Below are 23,256 nucleotides of genomic sequence, written 5' to 3' on the forward strand. Positions count from 1 at the left end.
CTTGTTCTTACCAGAGAACTTAACCATAGATACCACACTTCAGTTCACTTTTTTTTAGGTTAATAGGTTATCAGTGTCTTGTTTTTAAATTTTAATACTTATTTGGACGCGATAAGGCCAAGTAGTCGTTTGCTGAATTTCTGTCTAATTTTTTTAATTTAACTTTTAATATTTATTATTATTTTATTCGTAACTTAGTATAATTAAATTCATAATCATTTTTATATTTATAGTTAAAATTTCATAAGCGTTTGGTAAGATTTAAAAAAATTATATCAATTGGTTTATTATTTAATTTATTTTCTATATTTTGTATCTATTATTTTTTTTATTGCAGTATACAGTTTATTAAGCTAAAATGGTTATTGGATTACAACCTTTAGAATTTTCTGATTGCATCACGGATAGTCCATATTTTCGCCAAAAGCTACATGAACATGAAGAAGTTTTGGAAAAAACAAACCGTCAAATTAAACGCCTCATTAAAGAACTTAAGGAATTACTGAATGCTGCAAAAAGTAAGTCAAATATATTTTAATATGATTTAACAAATATAAAATTTCTACAAAGTGGTGACAAATTTTGATGTAAATTTATTGTAGGAGTAAATATGATTAATATTTTATCATAATTTAACTTTTAAGTATTTTTTTTTTTTCATATTTCTTTTATTATATATCTAGAAGTTTATAGTGAAATTACAGTAGTATAAATAGTATTATTTTTGATATTGTTTAATTAAAAATTAAAACCATAGTCAGAGGAAAAATATACTAAGTTGAGAAAATTATGTGGTGTACTTTGATTTTCAATAAGTGTTCTTTAATAAAAAAAATATCAATATAAGGCTTTTTTTTGTGTTTGATTTTAGTGAAAATTAATTTTTACTTTTTTTTTTTTAACTAATTAACTTTGAGTTTGCAGTACTTTTAATTATTTTAACTTTTATTATTCCCAGTAGAAAAAAATCATATATTTTATATAACTTATAAAAGTTAATAGACTACATATTATAATTTTACTTGTAACTAAGTAGTTAGTATTCATTAAATATGCATAGCCTATTGTATACTAAGCATTTGTCATTTTAGTTTTTGTTGAATTGTAAGACTGTTAATCAAAGTTTAATTGTTATGCTAATTGTAATACAAGGTCATATACTTTTGTGTTATTTTAGTAAGTTTGTAAGTTAAAATATTTGAGAAGTTTATCACACTAATCACAACATTTATACTTATATTTTTCTTCTTCTTCTTCCTCGACTTAATCCCAAATATCTGGGGTCAGCCACCCTTTTCCTAAACTTTCACTTAACACGATCTCCCACATCAGCTGTCTTCATATCACAATCAATAGCATCCCTCCATCTCTTTTTTGGTCTGCCTCTACCTCTTCTTCCTTTAACATTAGTTTCTCTAACTGTTCTTACAGATTCGGTTTCTTCTCTCATCTTATCCACAATTGACGCTACACCTCTCTTATATGCTCAATCCTTATCCTATCTTCTCTAGTAACACCACTCATCCATCTAAGTATTCTCATCTCTGTTACACTCATTCTCTGCTCTTATTTCTTATCAACCGCCCAACACTCTAAACCATACATCATAGGCCTCACTACAGTCTTCTAGAATTTACCATTCAGCCTCATTGGAATTCGTTTATCACATAAGACGCCAGGCGCTTCTCTCCACTTAAACTAACCTCACTTTATCCTGTGTCTTACATCCTTGTCAAAACCACCGCTCTTTTGCACAACTTACCCTAAATACTTAAAATTTTCCACCTTTCCAATCACGTCCTCGCCTATATTCACTGATCTCCTCATTTCACCTTCTTCGTATTCTCCTTTGTCAAACTCGTACTCTATATAATCTGTCTTACTTCTACTTATTCTTAAACCCTTTTCTTCAAGAGCTGATCTGCACACCTCTAGCCTTTGATTAATTTTCTCCTATTAACACTATATCGTCAGCAAACAATTGTACTACTAGTATTCTATTTATTAAATTCTTTGAAAACATTACATTATATCAGTAATAAATTTGTTTAAAGGAATTCTTAGTTTTATTCTATAGTTTTATTCCATATTTGAAGAATAATAAAGATATCTGTTATTAAAATTTATTTTTATGTGAGATTTGAAAAATTTTAAATTAAGTTACATCTCTAATTAAACTTTTTTAATTATCTTCAGGATCAATTTGTTGATTGATTGTTAATAGGTCTATATCTTTATAAAATTTATTATGCATATTAAGTTTTGTCTAATTTTTTAAATAAAAATTAGGTAAAATATTTGTTTGAAAAAATGTTTATCAATATTATTTAACAAAGCAAAAAATATACTAATATTAAACAAATATCTAAAAAATAAGCTTAAAAACCTAAATTATAAAATTTTATTTAGTTTTCAAATTGATTTGTTTTTACCACATTCATATGCTTTTTATTAAAAAATGTATATTTTTTAAATTAATTTAAGTGATAAAAATGTTTTTCACTCAGTTTAACCTTCCTATAAAAATATAAGCAAACAATAACGTAAATAAAAACTATTATGTTGTATTAAAATTTAACTGATAATTTAAAAAAATCTCACTAACCCAAATTAAAATGTTATATTAATAATTAGTACTGTTGAATATTTGCAAACATTTATTGTCTCAAAATTAAATTAAATTTTGATATAATGCTAAGAAGATATTTTTCATTTCTAAATTAACAAATATTTAAAAAGACATTAAAATTATCTAACACGTACAAATCAAAAATTAATTTCTAATCAGCTTCAGATCAAAGCTAAAAACATTTTAAAACGTTAAAAAAAATGATTTTGGTTTAAAAATTAACAAAGCAAAAATTATTTTTATTTCATATGTGAAATTAATACGAATGTTTACATTTGATTATGTATACGTAAACTAGGAATATTAATGGCGTTAATAAAATTTAAAAAAAATTATATCGAATATTTTCTTTGTTTTGTTCCTATTTTATGAGGGAGTTACTACAAGAGCAGCTGCTCCATGTATCTTACTGTCTCTGTGCCATAGGCGCAAATGATTTTATGAAGTTGAGGGTGCTTAAGTTCCAAAAGCAAAACATTTTTATGCCTAATTATGTATAATATAATAAACATACATTTTTTATTACCACGTTTTTTTTTTTAACTATAATTGTTAAAAGCAAAACATATTAATATGTTTAAAGTTAAATAAATATATTCTACCAACGACATGGTACACTTGTAATATTTCAAAAAAAAATGTTAAAATTTCTGAAATATTGTCGCAAAAGTTGTTATCAACCAGTCATATTCTTGATTATTTTATAAGCTAATTAATTATTAATGTTTCTATTTGAAAAAATAAATTTGACGTCACCCTTATCAGGTATAAAGAATAATTATAAATAACTAACAAAGGCCAAAAAAAAAAATTCAAACAAATTTTGATACGGGTTTTTTTTATTATTATTTAGTTTCTCATTATTTTTTTGTGATTATGATTTTTCATTTTTACTTTGCGAAAATCAATGTATTCCAAAAGTTTATCATGGACTCACAAGATACAAAACTTTATCAATAGCTCAACAATTGACGACAGACGGAGCATTGAACAGACTTATCTTAAACACTTAAAAAGTATACAAATGTTTGATCAACTCATTTGTAGAGAAATATGATTTGTGGTACTCACATACCGCCATAAAAAAAACACTGATCTTCAACACACTCCCACNGAATAACTGGCAATGTCTGTCGGAAATCACCAGACAATAGTAAAACAGCACCACCGAATAGTTTGTCATTGCCATTAAAATCTTGTAAAGTTCTATGCAATGCTTCCAATGCATGTTTGTGGGCCATTGTACATTCATCCCAAATAATTATCGAACTGTTTCGCATTACTGTAGCCATTCCGCTTATTTTTTTTATGTTACATATTGCATATGGTTTATTATGAATGTCTAATGGCAGCTTGAGTGCTGAATGTGCCGTTCGCCCACCATCTAACAGAGTGGCCGCAATGCCCGACGTTGCAATTGCTAGAGCAATTTTTCCTTGCGATCGTATCTTTGCTAAGATAATAGATATTAAAAATGTCTTACCAGTTCCACCTGGTGCATCTAAGAAAAAGAAGCCACCTTGTTTAGCATCAACAGCCATCATAATTTGAGTATAAATATTTTTTTGTTGAGCTGTCATTAGAGGTTCATTATTTGTAACAAATGCAGCTAATTCAACGTTATTATATTGTTTTTCTCGCAGAACATCAGTGTTAACCAAGTCGATGGCCGGGCGATTAGGCGACGGCAAACCATAATGAGCAAGTGGTAAATTAGAAATTAGAATACATGAATCCTCAATCAACATTAATGCTTCGTTATACATTTCTGGCGTGTAATCTAGATCTTGATTTTGAGTTGTCTGTCTTATTCGGTGCAGAATATCTTCAGTCATATAGTTTTTGTATTTTTCCCATAAAGTCGATGATCGTGTTGGATAACATGTTGTCAAAATAATTACAAACAGTTGACGAATGGTATTTGGCGTGGATACTAACGCTGCGTCAGCAAGCGTGAGATCCCAATGATTGTCGTCTTCCAGCAATTTCAATACGCGACATGTATCTTGATATGAATTAAACACTCGACCGTTAACGGTGCGCAAAAATTCAAAAGATGTGGGTCCTGGAACATTGATTAACAACAAACGTAAAAAGAAACATTCACGTTGTTTTGGATGTACTGTGTAAAGTCGTCCTAATGTCTTGGCTTTTAATACACCGGGGATTGTTGGATGTGGTTCACCTTGCTTACGTGGCTCCCATTTTTTGCCTGATGTGTTCCATGTAAAATAACGTGGAACTTCTGTATACAATAGTGTGCGTGCGAACTGGCCAAAAACATCGGTTTTTTGACACAATGTGAAAAATTCAGTAAGTGTTGTTTTCGGTGGCTGAAGTGCTCGTTGGAAAATATTTTCTTTAGTGAAATATACACGTTGTCCGTTTTCAAGATGTACAGCAAGATGCTGCACAGCTGGCTCTTTATCGTGTACAGGAAAACTAAATATGCGCCAGATAGCTTCATTACTACTGATATATCTACCCATTTGGTACTGTGTTATTTCATCATTTTTATTTACATTTTGAACTTCGAATACTGCCAAATCATTGCCTTTGTTAACGTATTTGCAAATGTATTTTATAGACTTCACAGAACTACAAAACTCAACATTTATATGAGCTTTGTATGTTTTTGAAAGTAGTGGTGAGTATGGTACCACCCATTGATTATCGATTTCAACTTCGATAGCATTTGACATTCGCATCGTGAATGTGTGGCCACCATTCTCAGCGTTTCTACGTCGATACAATGNATGTATATTTTTTAAATTAATTTAAGTGATAAAAATGTTTTTCACTCAGTTTAACCTTCCTATAAAAATATAAGCAAACAATAACGTAAATAAAAACTATTATGTTGTATTAAAATTTAACTGATAATTTAAAAAAATCTCACTAACCCAAATTAAAATGTTATATTAATAATTAGTACTGTTGAATATTTGCAAACATTTATTGTCTCAAAATTAAATTAAATTTTGATATAATGCTAAGAAGATATTTTTCATTTCTAAATTAACAAATATTTAAAAAGACATTAAAATTATCTAACACGTACAAATCAAAAATTAATTTCTAATCAGCTTCAGATCAAAGCTAAAAACATTTTAAAACGTTAAAAAAAATGATTTTGGTTTAAAAATTAACAAAGCAAAAATTATTTTTATTTCATATGTGAAATTAATACGAATGTTTACATTTGATTATGTATACGTAAACTAGGAATATTAATGGCGTTAATAAAATTTAAAAAAAATTATATCGAATATTTTCTTTGTTTTGTTCCTATTTTATGAGGGAGTTACTACAAGAGCAGCTGCTCCATGTATCTTACTGTCTCTGTGCCATAGGCGCAAATGATTTTATGAAGTTGAGGGTGCTTAAGTTCCAAAAGCAAAACATTTTTATGCCTAATTATGTATAATATAATAAACATACATTTTTTATTACCACGTTTTTTTTTTTAACTATAATTGTTAAAAGCAAAACATATTAATATGTTTAAAGTTAAATAAATATATTCTACCAACGACATGGTACACTTGTAATATTTCAAAAAAAAATGTTAAAATTTCTGAAATATTGTCGCAAAAGTTGTTATCAACCAGTCATATTCTTGATTATTTTATAAGCTAATTAATTATTAATGTTTCTATTTGAAAAAATAAATTTGACGTCACCCTTATCAGGTATAAAGAATAATTATAAATAACTAACAAAGGCCAAAAAAAAAAATTCAAACAAATTTTGATACGGGTTTTTTTTATTATTATTTAGTTTCTCATTATTTTTTTGTGATTATGATTTTTCATTTTTACTTTGCGAAAATCAATGTATTCCAAAAGTTTATCATGGACTCACAAGATACAAAACTTTATCAATAGCTCAACAATTGACGACAGACGGAGCATTGAACAGACTTATCTTAAACACTTAAAAAGTATACAAATGTTTGATCAACTCATTTGTAGAGAAATATGATTTGTGGTACTCACATACCGCCATAAAAAAAACACTGATCTTCAACACACTCCCACTTTCGCAATGTTTGTCCAGCAGTTGCAAATCTCCGTTAAACTAATATAAAAATAAACCAATTCTCTATCTATTGCACCAGTCTATTCCGGTTCAAGCCCATACCTGGCTCGATCCACAGTTGACCCGAACCGGGTCGGGCTTATAATAAAAACAGTTGGACCCGATTTGTACGAATATAAAAATTATGTTACTGGTTTGGGTCTGATCGGGCTTAGAAATAATTTGTCTAGACTGAACTCGGCTCGAGTCGATATAAAATCTTGTGACTATTNATAAAAATAAACCAATTCTCTATCTATTGCACCAGTCTATTCCGGTTCAAGCCCATACCTGGCTCGATCCACAGTTGACCCGAACCGGGTCGGGCTTATAATAAAAACAGTTGGACCCGATTTGTACGAATATAAAAATTATGTTACTGGTTTGGGTCTGATCGGGCTTAGAAATAATTTGTCTAGACTGAACTCGGCTCGAGTCGATATAAAATCTTGTGACTATTTTCTTATTGATTATCATGATATCTGCAGTTTATTAATTAATTTATTATATTATATTTATATATATATATATATATATGGTAAAAAATCGAATGGGCTAGACTTAAAGGGCTTAAAATATATTCAACTAATAGGCCGGACCTGGAATCAACCAAAGTTAATTAACTAGTCAATGGGCCGGACGGGCGGAGCTTATTTCTGTAAATTGTTGGGCCGGCCCTGTCCTCGAGTAGAGCTGTGACACAGATATATATCCTAAAAACAAATGATATTCAGCTTATCAAATCGACATGGATATTTGTGATTTACTCGAACCCATCTTTTCGCTTTTCAAAATGCCGTTCCTCTTCATTAACCTGTTACCAGTGAATGGCGAAGCTCAGAGAATCGGCGGCTGCTTCGTCGTCACTCGATCCGTCCGCTGTTTTTGAATGTAGTCTAAGAATATTCGAAAAGCTCAGCGGGATAACCGCTCAGATAAAAAAGTGTGACGTGTTAAGTCATATTTGTCATGGAAGGCCAAATCGTTGCTACGCTTCTTCATCGTTCAGAGTTTCACATGATACAGGGTTTGATCATTTTTCTATTGTCAACTGTTGTTTTTATAAATTTGATGTTTTCTTTTTGTACACTTATGTACTAGAGCGGATTTAGAATATTTTTCTATTAATGGTGCTAAGAAAAGTGGTTTTTATTCGGACGGCAACTTAAATGAGTTAATTGTTTGAACCTTATTGTTTTGATCCGATATAAATATTTTTGGCTTACGACTTTTTTTCGATATGATCAACTCGTTCCAAGGGATTATTACCACTGGACCTACCCCTACTTATGTGGTATGTTTTTTAATTACATATTTCTTTTCTATTTGTGTAATTTCAATTGTTGTTCAGAGGTAGATGTGGATTTACATTTAAGTTTCTATGGTCACCAAAGACACAAACTTATTTGTTCCGCTTTTTTTCAAATAAAAAAATGTGAGTTTATATTATTAAGCTTAATAGACTCATTTATAAATAATATGCTACTAAATGATATTGCCGTATATATTGTTACTGAATAAATAAAAAAACAATTATCTATTTTACATTGAGATCATACAACATTATTTTGACTATAAATAATTTCATAAAAAGTTGCGTGTAAATGTTATTTTATATTTATGGAATATTCTTTAAAAATTAATTTTTATAGGTCTTTATGTACAAAAAATCCAATTGAATTGTGATGCGTTGAAAAGAAATATTTTTTTTTTAGCTTCGATGTGAAGCTGATAAAGCTTTAATTCTATTATGTGTTTATTTTACTTTATTTTTTTATTTGTTACTGTTAATTATAACAAAAATATTTCCTAATAAAATATTATTTTCATTTATTTAGATCTATCTCGAGCTCAACGTTTAGTCTCCAGTTCGTTGCAACAATTCGATTTCGAATGCATTGGCACTACCCAAACAGATGATGAGTTGGTAATTACACGGTCACTAGCTGAATTTGGTCGTCTCATTTCGTCCATTGAAGACGAAAGAGATAGAATGGTTAGTCGAAGACGTATAAAATACTTTTTGTTATTATTGAATATTGGATACTATAGGCCTGCTGATAACCTTGTATGCCAGTGAAAGTGTGACGACAAAAAGTATGACGAATTGTAGAGGCTTAACTGAGAAGAATGAATCTCACGGAATTTAAGATAATGTTGCCATTACGTTTTTTTTATTCTAGAAAATAGTAAATTCTTTTTGATTTCTTCATTTTTATTTTATAATCTATGCTGAAGAATATCATTTTGTTTTATCAGAAAGAAATACTTCAAAACTTTATTAAATATTTTCACTTGAAATGTAATAATAAATCATATTTTATCTTTTGATCAATTGCAATTTCATATGGTATAACCAAAAATATATATATAGTACCTTTTTTTATTTATTAGTTAAGTTAATTTCTCATAAGTTTTTATAAGAATATAAAATTCATATGATCCAATAATTTTTTATAAAATTTTAGATTTAATGCAAGATTTTCTACTTTCCTTTATAATTTAATTTATGATTTTATATTAATTTATTATATTTTACGGTATACCAAGAAAGGTTAATTTAAATTAAGAGAACTGCTCGGTGTCTAATATAATACTTTAGCTTTAAAATAATTATTATTAAAAAAAATGATTTACCATTATTTAAGTAACATTTAAAACATTTCAATGCTTGTAAAATTATTATTTTTATTTTTTTCATTATTTTCAGTTGGCTAGAGCTTATGACCAATTTATAATCCCTCTTGAAAATTTTAGGAAAGAACATATTGGTGGAGTAAAAGTAATTATTTTTTTTTATTATCTAATAATTAATAATTGAGTAATAAAATGTGTTAGTTTAGAGTACAATTATTATTTTTTTTATTTTAGGAGGGAAAAAAAAAATTTGAAAAACAAACTGCAAAATTTTGCCAAAGTCAAGAGAGACATTTAAATCTTTCTACAAAAAAACAAGATTCTGTTCTCCAAGAGGTGTATATAATATTTGAGTTTTTAAAATGACATTAATCATATTTAGGGTTGTATTTAGAGGGGACTAAGTGTACATGCCAGGTGGCAGGTTTTAAGTACTGAAGAAAACACTAGCTAACTATCTAATAATATAAATTACATAGTTAAAGCCTTTATTTTTAGCTCATTAAAAAAAAAAAAGCGATGTAGAGAATTTTTTTGATAAGCAAAATAATAAAGTAATTGTGGATGATATAATTGTGTATCTCAATAACAAAAACAGAAGAAATTATGAATTTCCAAACAAATATTGAATTAAATTTAATTTAAAACTAAAAAAAAAACCCCATCATAGTGAGGTCATGTATAAATTATAATTGACATTACAGTCATAAAAAAAAACGCTTCAATACGAATTTGTTAAATTTTACAATAATTTGTTGTAATTAATTTTTACAAAAATTTTGCTATTTTTTGTTTGTATAGATATAAGGTTTAAACAGTTAATTTTTAGTTTGATATTTAATATTATTTAATTTTAAATATTTTTAGGCAGATGCAACATTAGAAATGGAACAGAGGCATTTTTGCCAAGCAAGTTTAGAATATGTTTTTTTACTTCAAGAAGTGCAAGAAAGGAAAAAATTTGAATTTGTTGAAACCGTAAGAAATATTCATTTCTATTATTATATCAATATTTTAGTCAAAGATGCTATAGCCCCCATTAAACAGAGTAGACTTGGTGCTAATAAGAGTATATGAAAAGCAAATAAAAAGGTCCTTAACTCATTCCAAGCATAAAGTCTAGTAAAGCCAGTGTATCGTTTTACTTTGGCTTTGACAGCCAAACATATAGTATTTATGTGAAATTTTACTTAAGAAATAAAGAGCTTTAATAATTTTTCATTAAAAGTAGATTAGAGAAAAATTATAAGTTTCTTTTAGTATCTTTTTGGAGAATAAGTAATGACTTTATGTTTAACTCTTACATCACTATAAAAAAGACAGCCTGTTTTATTTAAAGTAATCTATAATTTTTTTTATGCTTTATTTTATGGAAAAATGTATTTATTCTATTATTCTATAATATAATATGAATAATAAATTTTATAATATTTCAGATGTTAGGCTTTATGTTAAGTTGGCTGACTTTTTACCATGAAGGACATGAAGTTAATGAAGACTTTAAGCCTTATATGCGAGAACTACAATTTCGAATTCAAAAAGTAATATATTAAAATTTCTAATTTTTAACAATTTTTCAAATTTTTTATGTGTTTGTGTGTTTGTTTTGCTACTAATATCAGACTAGAGATAATTTTAACGAAACTCGAGATAAAACTGAATCTCTTATGAGAAAAATGCTTGAAATGAGACAATCTGTAAGTTTTCTTGTTTGAATTACTTAACATTTTTTCAATGCTAACCTAATTTAAAAAAAAAACTAATCATTTATTTTTAGAAATTCTTAGAAACTAACACTAGTAGTCAAAAAGTAACTAGAGAGGGCTACTTGTTTCTTCTAGAAAAAAGTAAGTAAATTTTAGATTAGTAATATCTAATCTATTTACCTTTATAATTAAAAAAACATTTTAGAATTACCAGGATTTAAAAATACTGAAAAAGCCACAAAATGGTTACAAAATAAATCATTAGGAGGTAAAATTAATTAAAGTTAATATTGAATTAGAGAAAAATTAAAAAAAAATACTTTTAGATGCTTTAAGTACAACTACGTGGACCAAACATTATTGCATTTACCATAGGGAAACCAAAGAATTTGAAATGATAACATTTAATCAACTTAATGGAAAATTTGTAAGTTTTTTTATGATATTTTTTATTTTAATATCTAATAATTTTTGAAAATATAGAACACATCTGAAAAAATGATAATTTCTTCATGTATTCGAAGAATGTCAGATTCTATTGATAAAAGGTTTTGTTTTGATCTTTACAGTGATGATAAGTAAGTATTGTTAATTTTTATAATTTATTTATAATTATAAACTTTAAATTGTAATGATTATAATTAGACCTGGAGTTATTTATACATTTCAAGCATTATCAGAAGAAGATCGAAAATTATGGATGGATGTCATGGATGGCAAAGAACCTGTAATATAAATATATTATTATCTACACCTCAAAACTAACTTAATTATTGATCAATTGACTGATTATTTTTTACAGGAATATGGAGTACCATCTATCAGTTCTTTAAATAGTGATAACAATATATTTTTGGATGATGCTGGCTTTAATTTTGTTAACAAATGTATTCAAGCTATTGAATCACGTGGTAAGAAATTTTAAAATATTGATGTCTAGTATGCATTTTTAACTTGTAATTTTAAATATTATAATAAGGCTTAGATGAACAAGGTTTGTACAGAGTTGGTGGAGTAAGTTCTAAAATTCAAAAACTATTAGCAATGGGATTAGACCGTCGAAAAACAACAAATTGCTTGAATTCACTTAATTTTCTTGATGATACTATTGAATGGGAAACCAAGACAATTACCAGTGCTCTAAAATTATTTTTAAGAAATTTGCCTGAACCACTTATGACTTTTAAGTATCATAATTCATTTATTTCTGCTGCTAGTAAGTTATAAATTAAAAATTAATTAACAGTTCATAATTATTCTACATTTTTAGAACAGGAGGTTAGGTTAAAAAGAATAAATGATGTCCATATATTACTACATAAAATACCTAAACCAAATTTCAGTATGTTGGAAGTTCTATTAAAACATTTGTGCAAGTAAGAAATTCTACAAAATTTGATTAAAAGTATGAAGCATTTTTTGTAACTTATTTAAAATGTTATGTTAGTGTTGTAACTCACAGCGATCAAAATTTAATGACCGTTAGTAATATTGCTGTATGTTTTGGACCAACACTTATGAGGCCTGAACGAGAAACTGTTGCTGCTATAATGGATATTAAATTTTGTAATGTAGTAGTTGAAATTCTTATTGAAAACTTCACAAAAGTAATACTTTAGAACTAATGCATATTCATGTCATAATTTTAACTTATTTTTTTTTTTAGTTGTTTAAAAACGAACCTGATTTAGAAATGGAATATGAACCTGTACCAGGACCACAACAACCTTCATCATCACAAAAACTGAAGTATTTACCTATTACTCCAGTAGTTACTCATGTAAGTATTGATTTTGAAAATATAAGAAATAAATTATAAATCAAATATTATTTTCTTTTAAGGCGATTATAAAATCATATTATGATGGACCAATGCTTAGTACAAGTTTACAAAATGTATCTCCAAATATTTCATCTCATAATACACCAATATCTAATCCTAATAGAGTAAGTTATTTATATTTTTAATTTTATTACAGATTTAAGGCCATTAAAAAAGTTATTTCCATACATCTTGTATCAATTAAACATTAATAATGTAATACATAAGGAAATTTATAATTTTTGATAAATCAAAAAAAACTAAAGTTCCAAAAAAAGTACCATAAAATTTAGTGTTAAATTTATTTTACTAGCCTTAAATAAATATTCCCAAATACTATATAAAACAAATATATCATTTTCTCTAGAATAGGAAATTAACTTCTAAAGAAAGACTTGCTCTTAAAAATTTTAATTTTTCCATACTGTTAAATATACTACTTTGTGTGACATTGTTTTTTCCTTTTCCTTTAGTAATTAAGATTTCATAATAATAATTGTAAATTTAAATAAACCTTACAAAAACAACGATTTACCACTTTTAGCATTAAACATTAATTTTGTCATTCAATTTCACTTTTGTTTTGATTAAAAGAAACATATACCACTTTGTTATTTTTAAAATCAATCTCTCGTTTATTGTTTTTATTATCACTGCATTATTGTATTGATTGCTGTTACAGTATTTTGTTTTGCTCACATGTATTATATATAATATTATATAATATATTATATTATATATAAGTTGTCTGTACTGACTAATTTTTTTTTTGTAAATTCTAAATAAAAAAATGTTTAATTCAAACATAAAATCTATAATCTATTATTATTTTTAGTTATAATGTTAAAGAGTATAAGTTACATTAAAATATTCCTTTTTATCTAAGTAAAAAATAGTTTTTTGAAATATTTTAAATGTATTCTTATATTAGTACATTTATATCAATAATTGTTAATTGCAGTTATTGTTGTAAATTAAACTAAAGGTTTTTAAAATTTGTATTTTATTAGTCGAGTCTCACGTCATCTACTTCAACTGCCATGTCAGAATCTAACATACATACACTTACTACATATAGTAAACCAATAGTTCATTCAAGTCCAAATAAAAATTATTATTATTCTGCCGACTCTCAAAATACAACTAATTCTAGTTCCAGTAGTTCAAATGAATCAGTATGTTCAGTGTATTCTTTAGAAAATCCTCCTGTACAACTTTCAAGAGCACCTCAAAAGTCCAAAAGAAGCATTAAAATGGGTGTGCATTATGCTTCAAGTTATAGACCTCAAGACACTGTGTAAGTTGAAATAAAATTTTTGTTATTTGATCATACTAATATATTAATTAATATTATTTAAAAAATTAGTAATGAAAAATTTTTCATGTAAACTAACAATAATCATTTATCATTACTTAGTATAAAACACTAATATTTTATTTTTATTTTCTGGTTTTGGAAAATAAGTGGCAATCATTTAATGTCACTAATTGGTGGTCGCACAAGTCCTCCATCGCTCTTAACATTAAGGTTAATTATTTTTTAATCAACTTTATTACATTTCACTAGAAGCTTTTTTTTATAGTTTTATTTTATTTTATTTTTTGACATTACAACAATTTATAATTAATGTAACAATATATTTAATTTATATAGTAGTTCATTAATGTGTGTGAAATAGTTTGTTTCAGATTCAAATTTTTTTTTTTTATAACCCTACGGTACTTTTTATTGAGACAATCATAAATCTTAATCAATGCAATTAAATCATTATCAAAATTATTAATATACGATTTTACTAATGGGATTTACACTTCCATTGAAGTGGTCCCTAACTTAGTCTAATAATAATAAATAATAATATTTAAACTGTAAAGTAAATATTTATAAATTTAAACTAAGTCATATGGCTTGACGCGTTTTAAACGTCTTAGGTCATTGGAATTGTCGAATAGTTGAATGAATTGCCGCTATATTTTCATGGTTTTCCAACCTTATTATATGCTTACGTGCAGACCTAGTGACTTCATCTGCTACGGTTGGTTACATCATATCTCGATGAATTACTTCATTTCTATCGAATCTGTAGCCGCGACGATTGTACGACTTGCGTTATTTCGACAACGTTGTATAACATCTATGTTGGACTTACTGGCACCACCCACAATTGTTGAATTCTATAAGGTTTTACGATCGCTACGTATAACAGACGTTCTCTAGTGATAGCTCAGAATTTTTTCCAACTAACCAATAGAGTCCGCGCATTTTATTCTTTATCTGCAGTCTTTTCTGGCGTACATGATGTTTCCAGATGAGGCGGCAGTCAAGGTGCATTCACAGATATTTAGCCGAATCTCTTTGTGGGATTATATGTCGTTCGGTTGAATAACATGTTCTAAATGAAGTGCATATGCTTCTGCTTTGTCCAAATCAGTACGCGCCCACGTACCATCTTCCTTACGAATAGGAGGTACATAAGCTCGAGGTCTTTTAATTTTTCTTGTAGTTTTTCATAAAGAATAATTGCTAAAAACTGTAGTAGATAGTCCGCTTAAATATGACTTAAATATGTTTCGTTTTTAACTTCTTTGATTTTCTCACATAGTGCTCAGGCACGTAGCCAGAAAATGTTTATTGGAGGTGCCAACAATTTTGGGCCCTTGTATCATTTTCTATAATTTGTTCCCTATGAAAAGATTGTGGGGGGGCTCCGTCCACTCCTTAGACAGTATCCCTACTATGAATCTTACAAGTTCAAAATTTTACCATTGGTTGGTTAAAAACAAATTGTTTTCGTATAAAGTATACTAATTAATACAGTATTATAAAAAATGGATAGTACCTGTAATAAAAAAAAAAAAATACTTTCATCTTCACTATCGGGATGAATTTTTCATATTGTGAAAAATTAATAAAATAATGATGTGAACATAAGCTGATTTAATTTTTCAACTTTTAAGCTATTAAGAAAAAATAATTTACACCTAAATACTAATAACAAATAAGTTATAAATAATTTTTAAAATAAATATAAATTATAAACAATGTAAAATTTATTTTATTTAAAATTAAAAACAATTCCTGCTTTTTTTTAGTCATATTTTTATTACTATTATTTAAACCATGCAAATAACAAATTAACAAAAACAAATAAATTACCTATTGTAACAACTAAATTATAAAAAAAGAAACAGATTAAAGATAAGATTTATCAAAAAAATTTTCATAGAGTATTACTCTATCGAATTTTGAACTAGATTCTAATCAATGCAGATACATGGTAGTTTGTTATCATTTGTTGGACCAGAGTTAAAAAAAATTTACCTACATCTCGTTTGGAGTAACTGCTATTCCATTTATTATTACGTCTAGAACGTTATCTTTTTCAAATAACGTTTTCTATGAATATAAAAATGAAAATACAGCTATAATAATAACTGTATTACCCAATAATAATCACAAATCAATAATAATTTCAATGTAAATAAGGCCTAGCACGTTTTTGATAATTCGTAAAAATAATTGAATTTTAAATTGTGGGGGGGGGGCCGACCCTAAGTCATATTAAATCTAAGGGGAGCCAAGCCCACCCATGTCTACGTGCCTGATAGTGCTTTGCATAAACGATTCCATTCAGTTTTATCTGCTAAATGATGGGTAGTGTACCGTTTTCTTCTAGCTCTGCGTTTTTACTTAATAAGTTCTTTTATTTCCACTGGATAAGTTGTCTCGTGATATCTGTCTTTACAGGTTTCTAAAGTAGCTTTTTTTGCCGCTTTGACAATATCATTAGTTAGTTTATGTACTACTGTTTCTATGTCACTTGCTGTTTTCAACTGTACGGAAAGTGTGATAGTTTTTTCTAGGGCATTCTGAAAATATCCCAGTCTGTCTGTTTATTTGTGATGAAAATTTTCCGCTTTTTTAATATGACATTCGAACTTATTGTCAATAACACAGGAATGTGATCATACGACAAGTCTACCAGCTCTTCTGCTTGAACATAATTAGAAGAGATACCTTTAATTACGAAGAAGTGTAAAAGATCAGGATTTTTATTTGAGTCACTTGGGCAGTAAGTTGGTTTTCTAGTAGAAATAAACTCAGCTTTGTTGTAATTAGCTGATTTTAATGGTGCACGTCCTTTAGGGGTAATAAATCTTGATCCGTAATGGGTATGTTTGGCGTTATAATCACCACCTACAATATATATAATAAAACAATAAAACAGTTGCCAAGAGTTTGGAAAAACTCATTGAATTTATTGAAGTCGGCGCCACCTTGAAGTGGAAAATAAATTGCCAAAACTAAGAAATCATTACTCTCATTAATGACTCTGACATTTGTTACTTGTATGTGCATTGTTGAATACTTTTCAAGCTCAAAATGCTTTATGCATTGTTTTATAATAACTGCTGTACCACCACGTGCTCTACTGCTTGATCGTAAGGTAGTATAGATATTGTAATTTTTTATTTTCAAAAAAGTCCATGGGGTGAAATGTATTTCTGAAATAAGAGCTATGTCAATGTTCTCATTACTTTAAAATTCTTCGAGTTCTTGTTTACACTATACTAGCCCATTGTGTACAAGCTATGATACGTAATGTATGATTCATTTCTTCTTTTTGTTTTGATTGTTAGACTTAAACTGGTTACTTTCTACCTTATCAAGTCTACTTGTTATATTTGTAAGGGCTGATAAAATTTCCATTAGAACTACTAACTATTTTAGCCTAGGAAACAACCGATGTAACAGTTTTAGCCGGTTTCTGTTGAAAACGTTGCACTGCGGTGTTTTTTTTCTTCTGCTTTCTTGTAAGCTGAACAGCCTTTCCAATTTGCGGCGTAGGTTTCTCCGCAATTGGCGAATTCGATTTCGATTTTTTCGGTTTTGGTCAATCTTCTGTTTTATGTTCTTCGCCACATTTTACACAGATAGATTTTTTGTGACAATAATTTTGAGTATGTTCAAAGGCTTGGAAATTTTTACACTGTGGTACTCCTTCTTTTTTTCTTCGGAGGTTCTACTTTTATTTTATGATAACATAAACTATTTAAGTCGTATATATCTTTATTGTTATCTCGAGGATCTAGGTCTACAAAAAATAACGGTAATTTTATTATTTTTCACTATTTTTGTCACTAGGATTTATTTTTCTCCTACTTTGGATGTTAGTGACATCACTTGCATAATGGCCATTATCTGCTTGGGCTCTTTTAATTTCACATACTTCAGTGTCAGTGTGTAATCCTCTGATTACAATACGAAACTTTTTTATTTTTAATTGATAACTGTGATACTCAATTTTATTTTTTTCAAGTACTTTTAGAGTACGTCTGAACTGGTGTTCATCGCCAGTCTTAATTTTAATATCGCCGTTAGCAATAGTTTCTAACTGTTGCTCATGACCAATGGCTTCTTCGCGAGTTAAATTAGAAAATCGTTGATATTTTTAACACCATTGGCAGTTATTGGAGATGGTTTATAAATTTTTGGCGCAAGTTTTATTAAAATTTTTTCTATTTCTTTTACTTGTTTTTTTCGATAAACTACGTGAAGCATATGAGCTATAGCCCGGTTTATCACTAATAAAATCTGAAAACAGCCAGTTGTCACTGGGAGTTAAATCTGGAGAATATGGTGGATGAGAAAGCAATTCGATCTTTAATTCACGTAGTTTTGCCATTGTATTTTTTGAATTGTGACACAACGCGTTGTCTTGAAGAAACAAACATTTTTTTTTTTTTGCCATATGCGGTCATTTATTTGTAATTTCGGCCTTCGAACGCTTCAATAATGCTATATAATATTGACTGTTAATAGTATTTTCCTTATCAGGGTAGTCAATGAATATTATACCTTGCTTATCCCAAAATACTGACGCCATAACCTTTTCAGCTGATTATTGTGCTTTCGGGCGCTTTGGACGAGGTTCACCGGTTACTGTCCACTCAGATGACGATCTTTTTGATTCTGGAGTGAAGTTATGGATCTATGTTTCGTCCATTGTGACGTATCGATGCAAAAATTCTGGTTTATTGCGTTTGAACATGGCCAAACACCGCTTAGAATCATCAACACGTTGTTTTTGCTCAACAGTGAGCAAACGCGGCACCCACTTTGAACAGAGCTTTCTCGTGGACAAATGCTCATGCAATATAAAGTCAACGCGTTCTTTTGATATCTTTATGATGTCAGCTAACTCACGCAACTTCACCAATTAAAAATGAGATTAATTCCAAAATACTAGCGCCCTCTATGTGTTAGATCCGGGATTTTTCAGCCCATGTTTTATGAAGTTGCATCTAATCTGATAAAATCATCTGTAATTTTTAACATACTCTCTCATTTTAGTGCCTATCTAATGAAAAATTAAAATGAAGATTATTAAATCCCTTTATTAATTCTGAACACAGTATTCTGATGAATTCCTTTTAAATCTCCACATACAGTTTTAATAATATTACACAAATATGTTTTTAAATTTAAAAAATAAAAATTTACCCGACCAAACCAAAATGGTATTAGTTGGGTATTGTTTTTTAATTTATCTATCTGGAAATTTGATTTAGCATTAAAACGAAGGGAAGTCAATTTTGTAAAACAATGGAAATAGGCAATCTGCCATTATTTCTTTAAGCAATAGCTATCAGTTCTAACAAAGTGTGAAGTTATTATTTTTGGAAAATGATAACGTTTAAAAAAATGATTTACATTACATAGTTCAAACGGTCATCAACATTACAAAGATACCCTCCTTGCACATTATTATGCACATCACCTATTACACATAATGTTGATGTGGTGGAAATCTACCACATAAATTTATGTATCCCTTAACTAGCTTGATCTCCCATAAGAATGCACATGGGCAAGATTTGATTTCTAATCATTTCTTTTGATATTTGTTATTTTTTTGTAATCAATTGTAATTATAGCTTTAGTATACTGCTTATGACTTCATAGATATTTTAGTGCATTTTTTGTTTTTAGTAATTAAATAATATGCAATTTATAGTTATATATTATACAACCATAACTATATTTCAATTATAATTATAATAATATAAAGTATAAAATGTTACACACATTGTGTGTAACAATTTTTTTTTCTTTTTCTTTTTTTAGAAGAGTTCGTACTTTATATGCCTGTCTTGGGGAAAATGATGGTGAATTGTCTTTTGAACCAAACCAAATTATCACAAATGGTATAATTTTAATACAAAATTCATTAGTTTATAAAAATGTAAACATTTAAAACAACACTTGTATTTTAGTTCGACCCTCTTGTGAACCAGGTTGGCTTGAAGGAACATTAAATGGCAAAACAGGGTTAGTTCCAGAAAACTATGTTGAGCTTTTGCCATGAAAAGACACATTCATACCAAATATAAGTTACTTTTTATAAGTGAACAAGTTTAACATTCAATGCTTCAGTACAAAAAAAGTGTATATTTGTTTCATTTCTTTGTTATTTCTTTTTGTTATTTTATTGGGCCTACAAATCATTTGTTAATGTGCGCACTAATGAACAGAGTTACCAAAGAACATTTAAATAATATCTTATCAATTATTGATCTTTTAATTAATTTATTTTATCTTTACAATGCATTTGTACATCACTAAAGTAATATTAATTGATCTCAAATTTTTTTTTTTTTTTTTTAAGAACTATTGGTATTACCTATTAAGTTAACAATTTACTTTTTCTCGGCCCAATATGCTGTTTTTTTTTATTGACAATATCTTTATGATCTTTGCATAACTATCTGATTTTTCACTATTATTAACTAGTAATTTTTCCCCCTTTTTTAGCCATATAATCTTACCATTATGTTCTGATTTTAAATTATAAATTAAATATTTTTGTATTGTGTGATGTATTTATCACTATTAATCATAGTTCATATAATAAATATATTTACTGTGTAATATATTATGACTGAAACGCAAAATTTCCATTAATATTAAATAGTTTATTTTTCTTTATTTAAATATTAATAATAAATGTCAATTTAATTTGACATATCTTACACAAAATTTTTTTTTATATTGATGACTGGGAATTTGACACAACTGTTTTCATTCCTTCTTCAATAACACTAAGACATGATCTCCAACTAAAGAATGAATCTCTAAGCATTTGCCAACGTTGTTTACTGAATGTTCGATACATTGTACTTGAAATATTAACTTTTTTTGCTGCTTGATCCATACGACCACGCACAAGCTTAGTTCCAAATACTAAAATTTATAATTTATTATTTATTACAATTGTAATTTACAATTATAATATTACAACTTACATTCAAGCAAAAATGGCTCAACTTGATCCAAAGTTATTTGTACTTGTTGTTGAATTGTTTCAAATGATATAATGCTTGAATCTTCTGCTAAACTCATAACAGTTAATAATTTCATTTTGTGAATATTTGCTTGGTGGTCCAGTCCTAAAAAAAAATTATTTATTAGCCAATTCAAAGAACATAATTCTCGGCGATTTAAAATAATAAAATAATTATGATAATTCTAAAATAATTAAAATATTATAATTAATCATTAATGTTTAGTATATTATTAAAGAATTACTAAAAATATTTTCTTAAATATAACTAAATTCTAAAAACAATAAAATAAATTATAATCTTCAGAAAATTTTTAAAATACATATGATAATCTCAAAAAGTGTATTACTTATCAATATAAAAATTGACTATAAACAATTGAATATAAAAAATTATTTTATGTTAAAATTTGACTTAGTTCTCATCTGGCTGAATTTGACATATTGCAAAAATATTCTTTTAAATAAAAGATTTTTGATATATATTGATGAAATATAAAAAATAATAATATGATTATATAATCATAAATAAGTCATTTTTTAAATAAAATTACAATATTTAATCGTTATCAGCATGGCCATTTGGAAAAAAAATTAGGGAAGAGGTTAATAATGATTTTTATATTTGTTATTTAATATTGAACTACTTAAAACTTAAACTGATAAAATACAAATTTTAAATACACTACCTAATGATTTAATTAAATCTTTATGGCCTTTATAAAAATCTAAGTAGTTAGTTAAACTACCAGACACAAATATATTTAACAATTCATAAATAGGAGTGTTTTGTAAAGTAACAACAGGAGCCAAACTCAGCAATGGTTCAAATAAAAATGTTTTTGGATCAGCAATTGCAGAAACAATACATCTTTTAGCATCATCTTTAGCTTGTTTTCCATCATCAGCAGTATAATTTCGAAGAAGTTCAACCATAACTTCTGCTGCCAATTCACTAAAAATACAGTTATATTAACTGATGTAGTTTTAGAAAAATTATTAAAATAAATACCTGTGACTATTTTCTATTAAAGCACTATGCAATTGCCTAAGAAGAGTTTGCTTTTGCTTTTTTGTATGGGTTATAGAAAGAAGTGATTTATTTAATTTGTCAATTCCTTCATAAACTAATAAAAGTTGTTTAGTCCGTTTAGCAACTTCAATTATATCAGTGTACAATTGAAAACGAGCTGGTAATTTTGGATCAACAGTTCCATACAGTAACCATAAACTAAGAAAAAAATTAAGTTAAAAAAAATATAATTTATAATAATAAAAATAAATTACGTTTTTAAAATAGTAACACTGTATCGTTCTTCATCAGATTTTGATAATTTTTGACTGAATAAAGTAACTAATTTACTCTCTATTTCCAATGTACCAATACCAATAATTACAGAAACAATTGAACATAGAAAACTTTCAATATCAGCATCAGACAAATCTGATTTTAAACAAACATCACATTTAGATATAATTTCTTGCATATCATCATCAATATTTTCAGGATTTTTTTCTTGTAAAGTGGCACCAATACTACGTAAATATGATCTTAATTCCACAGCCTAAATTTAATGAAAATTTTTATACGGTATTTAATTTCATTAACTTATCTATCTAGTAAATAATTTAAGTTTGAACCTGGGTTTAAGGGAATATTATTAAATAATAATTAATAACTTTTTAATCCTATTATTATTTTATTTTTTCCACTGTAAACCGCACTTATAAATATTATATGTTATAATTTTTTAGTAGGAATAAAAACAATAAATATATAGAAACATTACAATTAATTATTCATAACTGTACATTGTAGGTAGTCTTTACCTGTTCTTCGCGAGATAATTCAATAAATGTTGGAGGACCAGCCATAATGATGTATAAATTCTACAAATAATTCCAAAATCACTAATATTCCCTTAAAGATAGAATTTCAGAACTTTTACACCTCTCAGCGACACCGAGTTGATTAGATTTGTTTTCTTAAAAAATATTTTTGGTTATGAATCATGATATAATTGTGCTATTTGTTTA

The 23,256-nt window shown here is 27.4% G+C and overlaps 2 protein-coding genes and 1 long non-coding RNA gene across 3 annotated transcripts; 2 read left to right on the top strand and 1 right to left on the bottom strand.

The window, feature by feature from the left end:
- Positions 1 to 88: 88 nt before the first annotated feature.
- LOC126907615 (rho GTPase-activating protein 26) lies at positions 89 to 21,125 on the top strand. The gene is made up of 23 exons (XM_050689016.1): positions 89 to 254; positions 338 to 518; positions 8,548 to 8,705; positions 9,420 to 9,491; positions 9,581 to 9,682; positions 10,214 to 10,324; positions 10,783 to 10,887; positions 10,969 to 11,043; positions 11,124 to 11,193; positions 11,258 to 11,320; positions 11,379 to 11,479; positions 11,536 to 11,630; positions 11,698 to 11,779; positions 11,855 to 11,963; positions 12,032 to 12,268; positions 12,323 to 12,428; positions 12,500 to 12,659; positions 12,719 to 12,832; positions 12,895 to 12,999; positions 13,885 to 14,171; positions 14,340 to 14,402; positions 20,004 to 20,083; positions 20,153 to 21,125. Exons 2-23 carry the CDS (start codon positions 359 to 361, stop codon positions 20,242 to 20,244), a joined length of 2,547 nt encoding a protein of 848 aa, XP_050544973.1. The 5' UTR covers positions 89 to 254; positions 338 to 358; the 3' UTR covers positions 20,245 to 21,125.
- On the top strand, positions 14,409 to 18,181 carry LOC126907661 (uncharacterized). The gene is made up of 2 exons (XR_007704581.1): positions 14,409 to 16,947; positions 17,022 to 18,181. It is a non-coding gene; the product is annotated as an uncharacterized LOC126907661 (long non-coding RNA).
- On the bottom strand, positions 20,831 to 23,251 carry LOC126907640 (eukaryotic translation initiation factor 3 subunit M). The gene is made up of 6 exons (XM_050689071.1): positions 23,050 to 23,251; positions 22,507 to 22,784; positions 22,232 to 22,450; positions 21,909 to 22,174; positions 21,182 to 21,325; positions 20,831 to 21,119 (listed from the first exon to the last, which is right to left on the bottom strand). The coding sequence occupies exons 1-6, from the start codon at positions 23,092 to 23,094 to the stop codon at positions 20,923 to 20,925; spliced, it is 1,149 nt and encodes a 382-aa protein (XP_050545028.1). The 5' UTR covers positions 23,095 to 23,251; the 3' UTR covers positions 20,831 to 20,922.
- Positions 23,252 to 23,256: the final 5 nt, after the last annotated feature.

This window comes from Daktulosphaira vitifoliae, unplaced genomic scaffold (assembly GCF_025091365.1).
Source record: "Daktulosphaira vitifoliae isolate Bord-2020 unplaced genomic scaffold, ASM2509136v1 Scaffold_5, whole genome shotgun sequence".
NCBI lineage: Eukaryota > Metazoa > Arthropoda > Insecta > Hemiptera > Phylloxeridae > Daktulosphaira > Daktulosphaira vitifoliae.

Coding starts and splice junctions, on each gene's coding strand:
- LOC126907615 (XM_050689016.1), top strand. CDS start 359: ATGGTTATTGGATTACAACCTTTAGAATTTTCTGATTGCATCACGGAT. Junction 11,631..11,697: donor GATCTTTACAGTGATGATAA/GTAAGTATTGTT, acceptor GATTATAATTAG/ACCTGGAGTTATTTATACAT. Junction 20,084..20,152: donor AAACCAAATTATCACAAATG/GTATAATTTTAA, acceptor CTTGTATTTTAG/TTCGACCCTCTTGTGAACCA.
- LOC126907640 (XM_050689071.1), bottom strand. CDS start 23,094: ATGGCTGGTCCTCCAACATTTATTGAATTATCTCGCGAAGAACAG. Junction 22,175..22,231: donor TTAATAGAAAATAGTCACAG/GTATTTATTTTA, acceptor CTGTATTTTTAG/TGAATTGGCAGCAGAAGTTA. Junction 21,120..21,181: donor TGAGCCATTTTTGCTTGAAT/GTAAGTTGTAAT, acceptor TATAAATTTTAG/TATTTGGAACTAAGCTTGTG.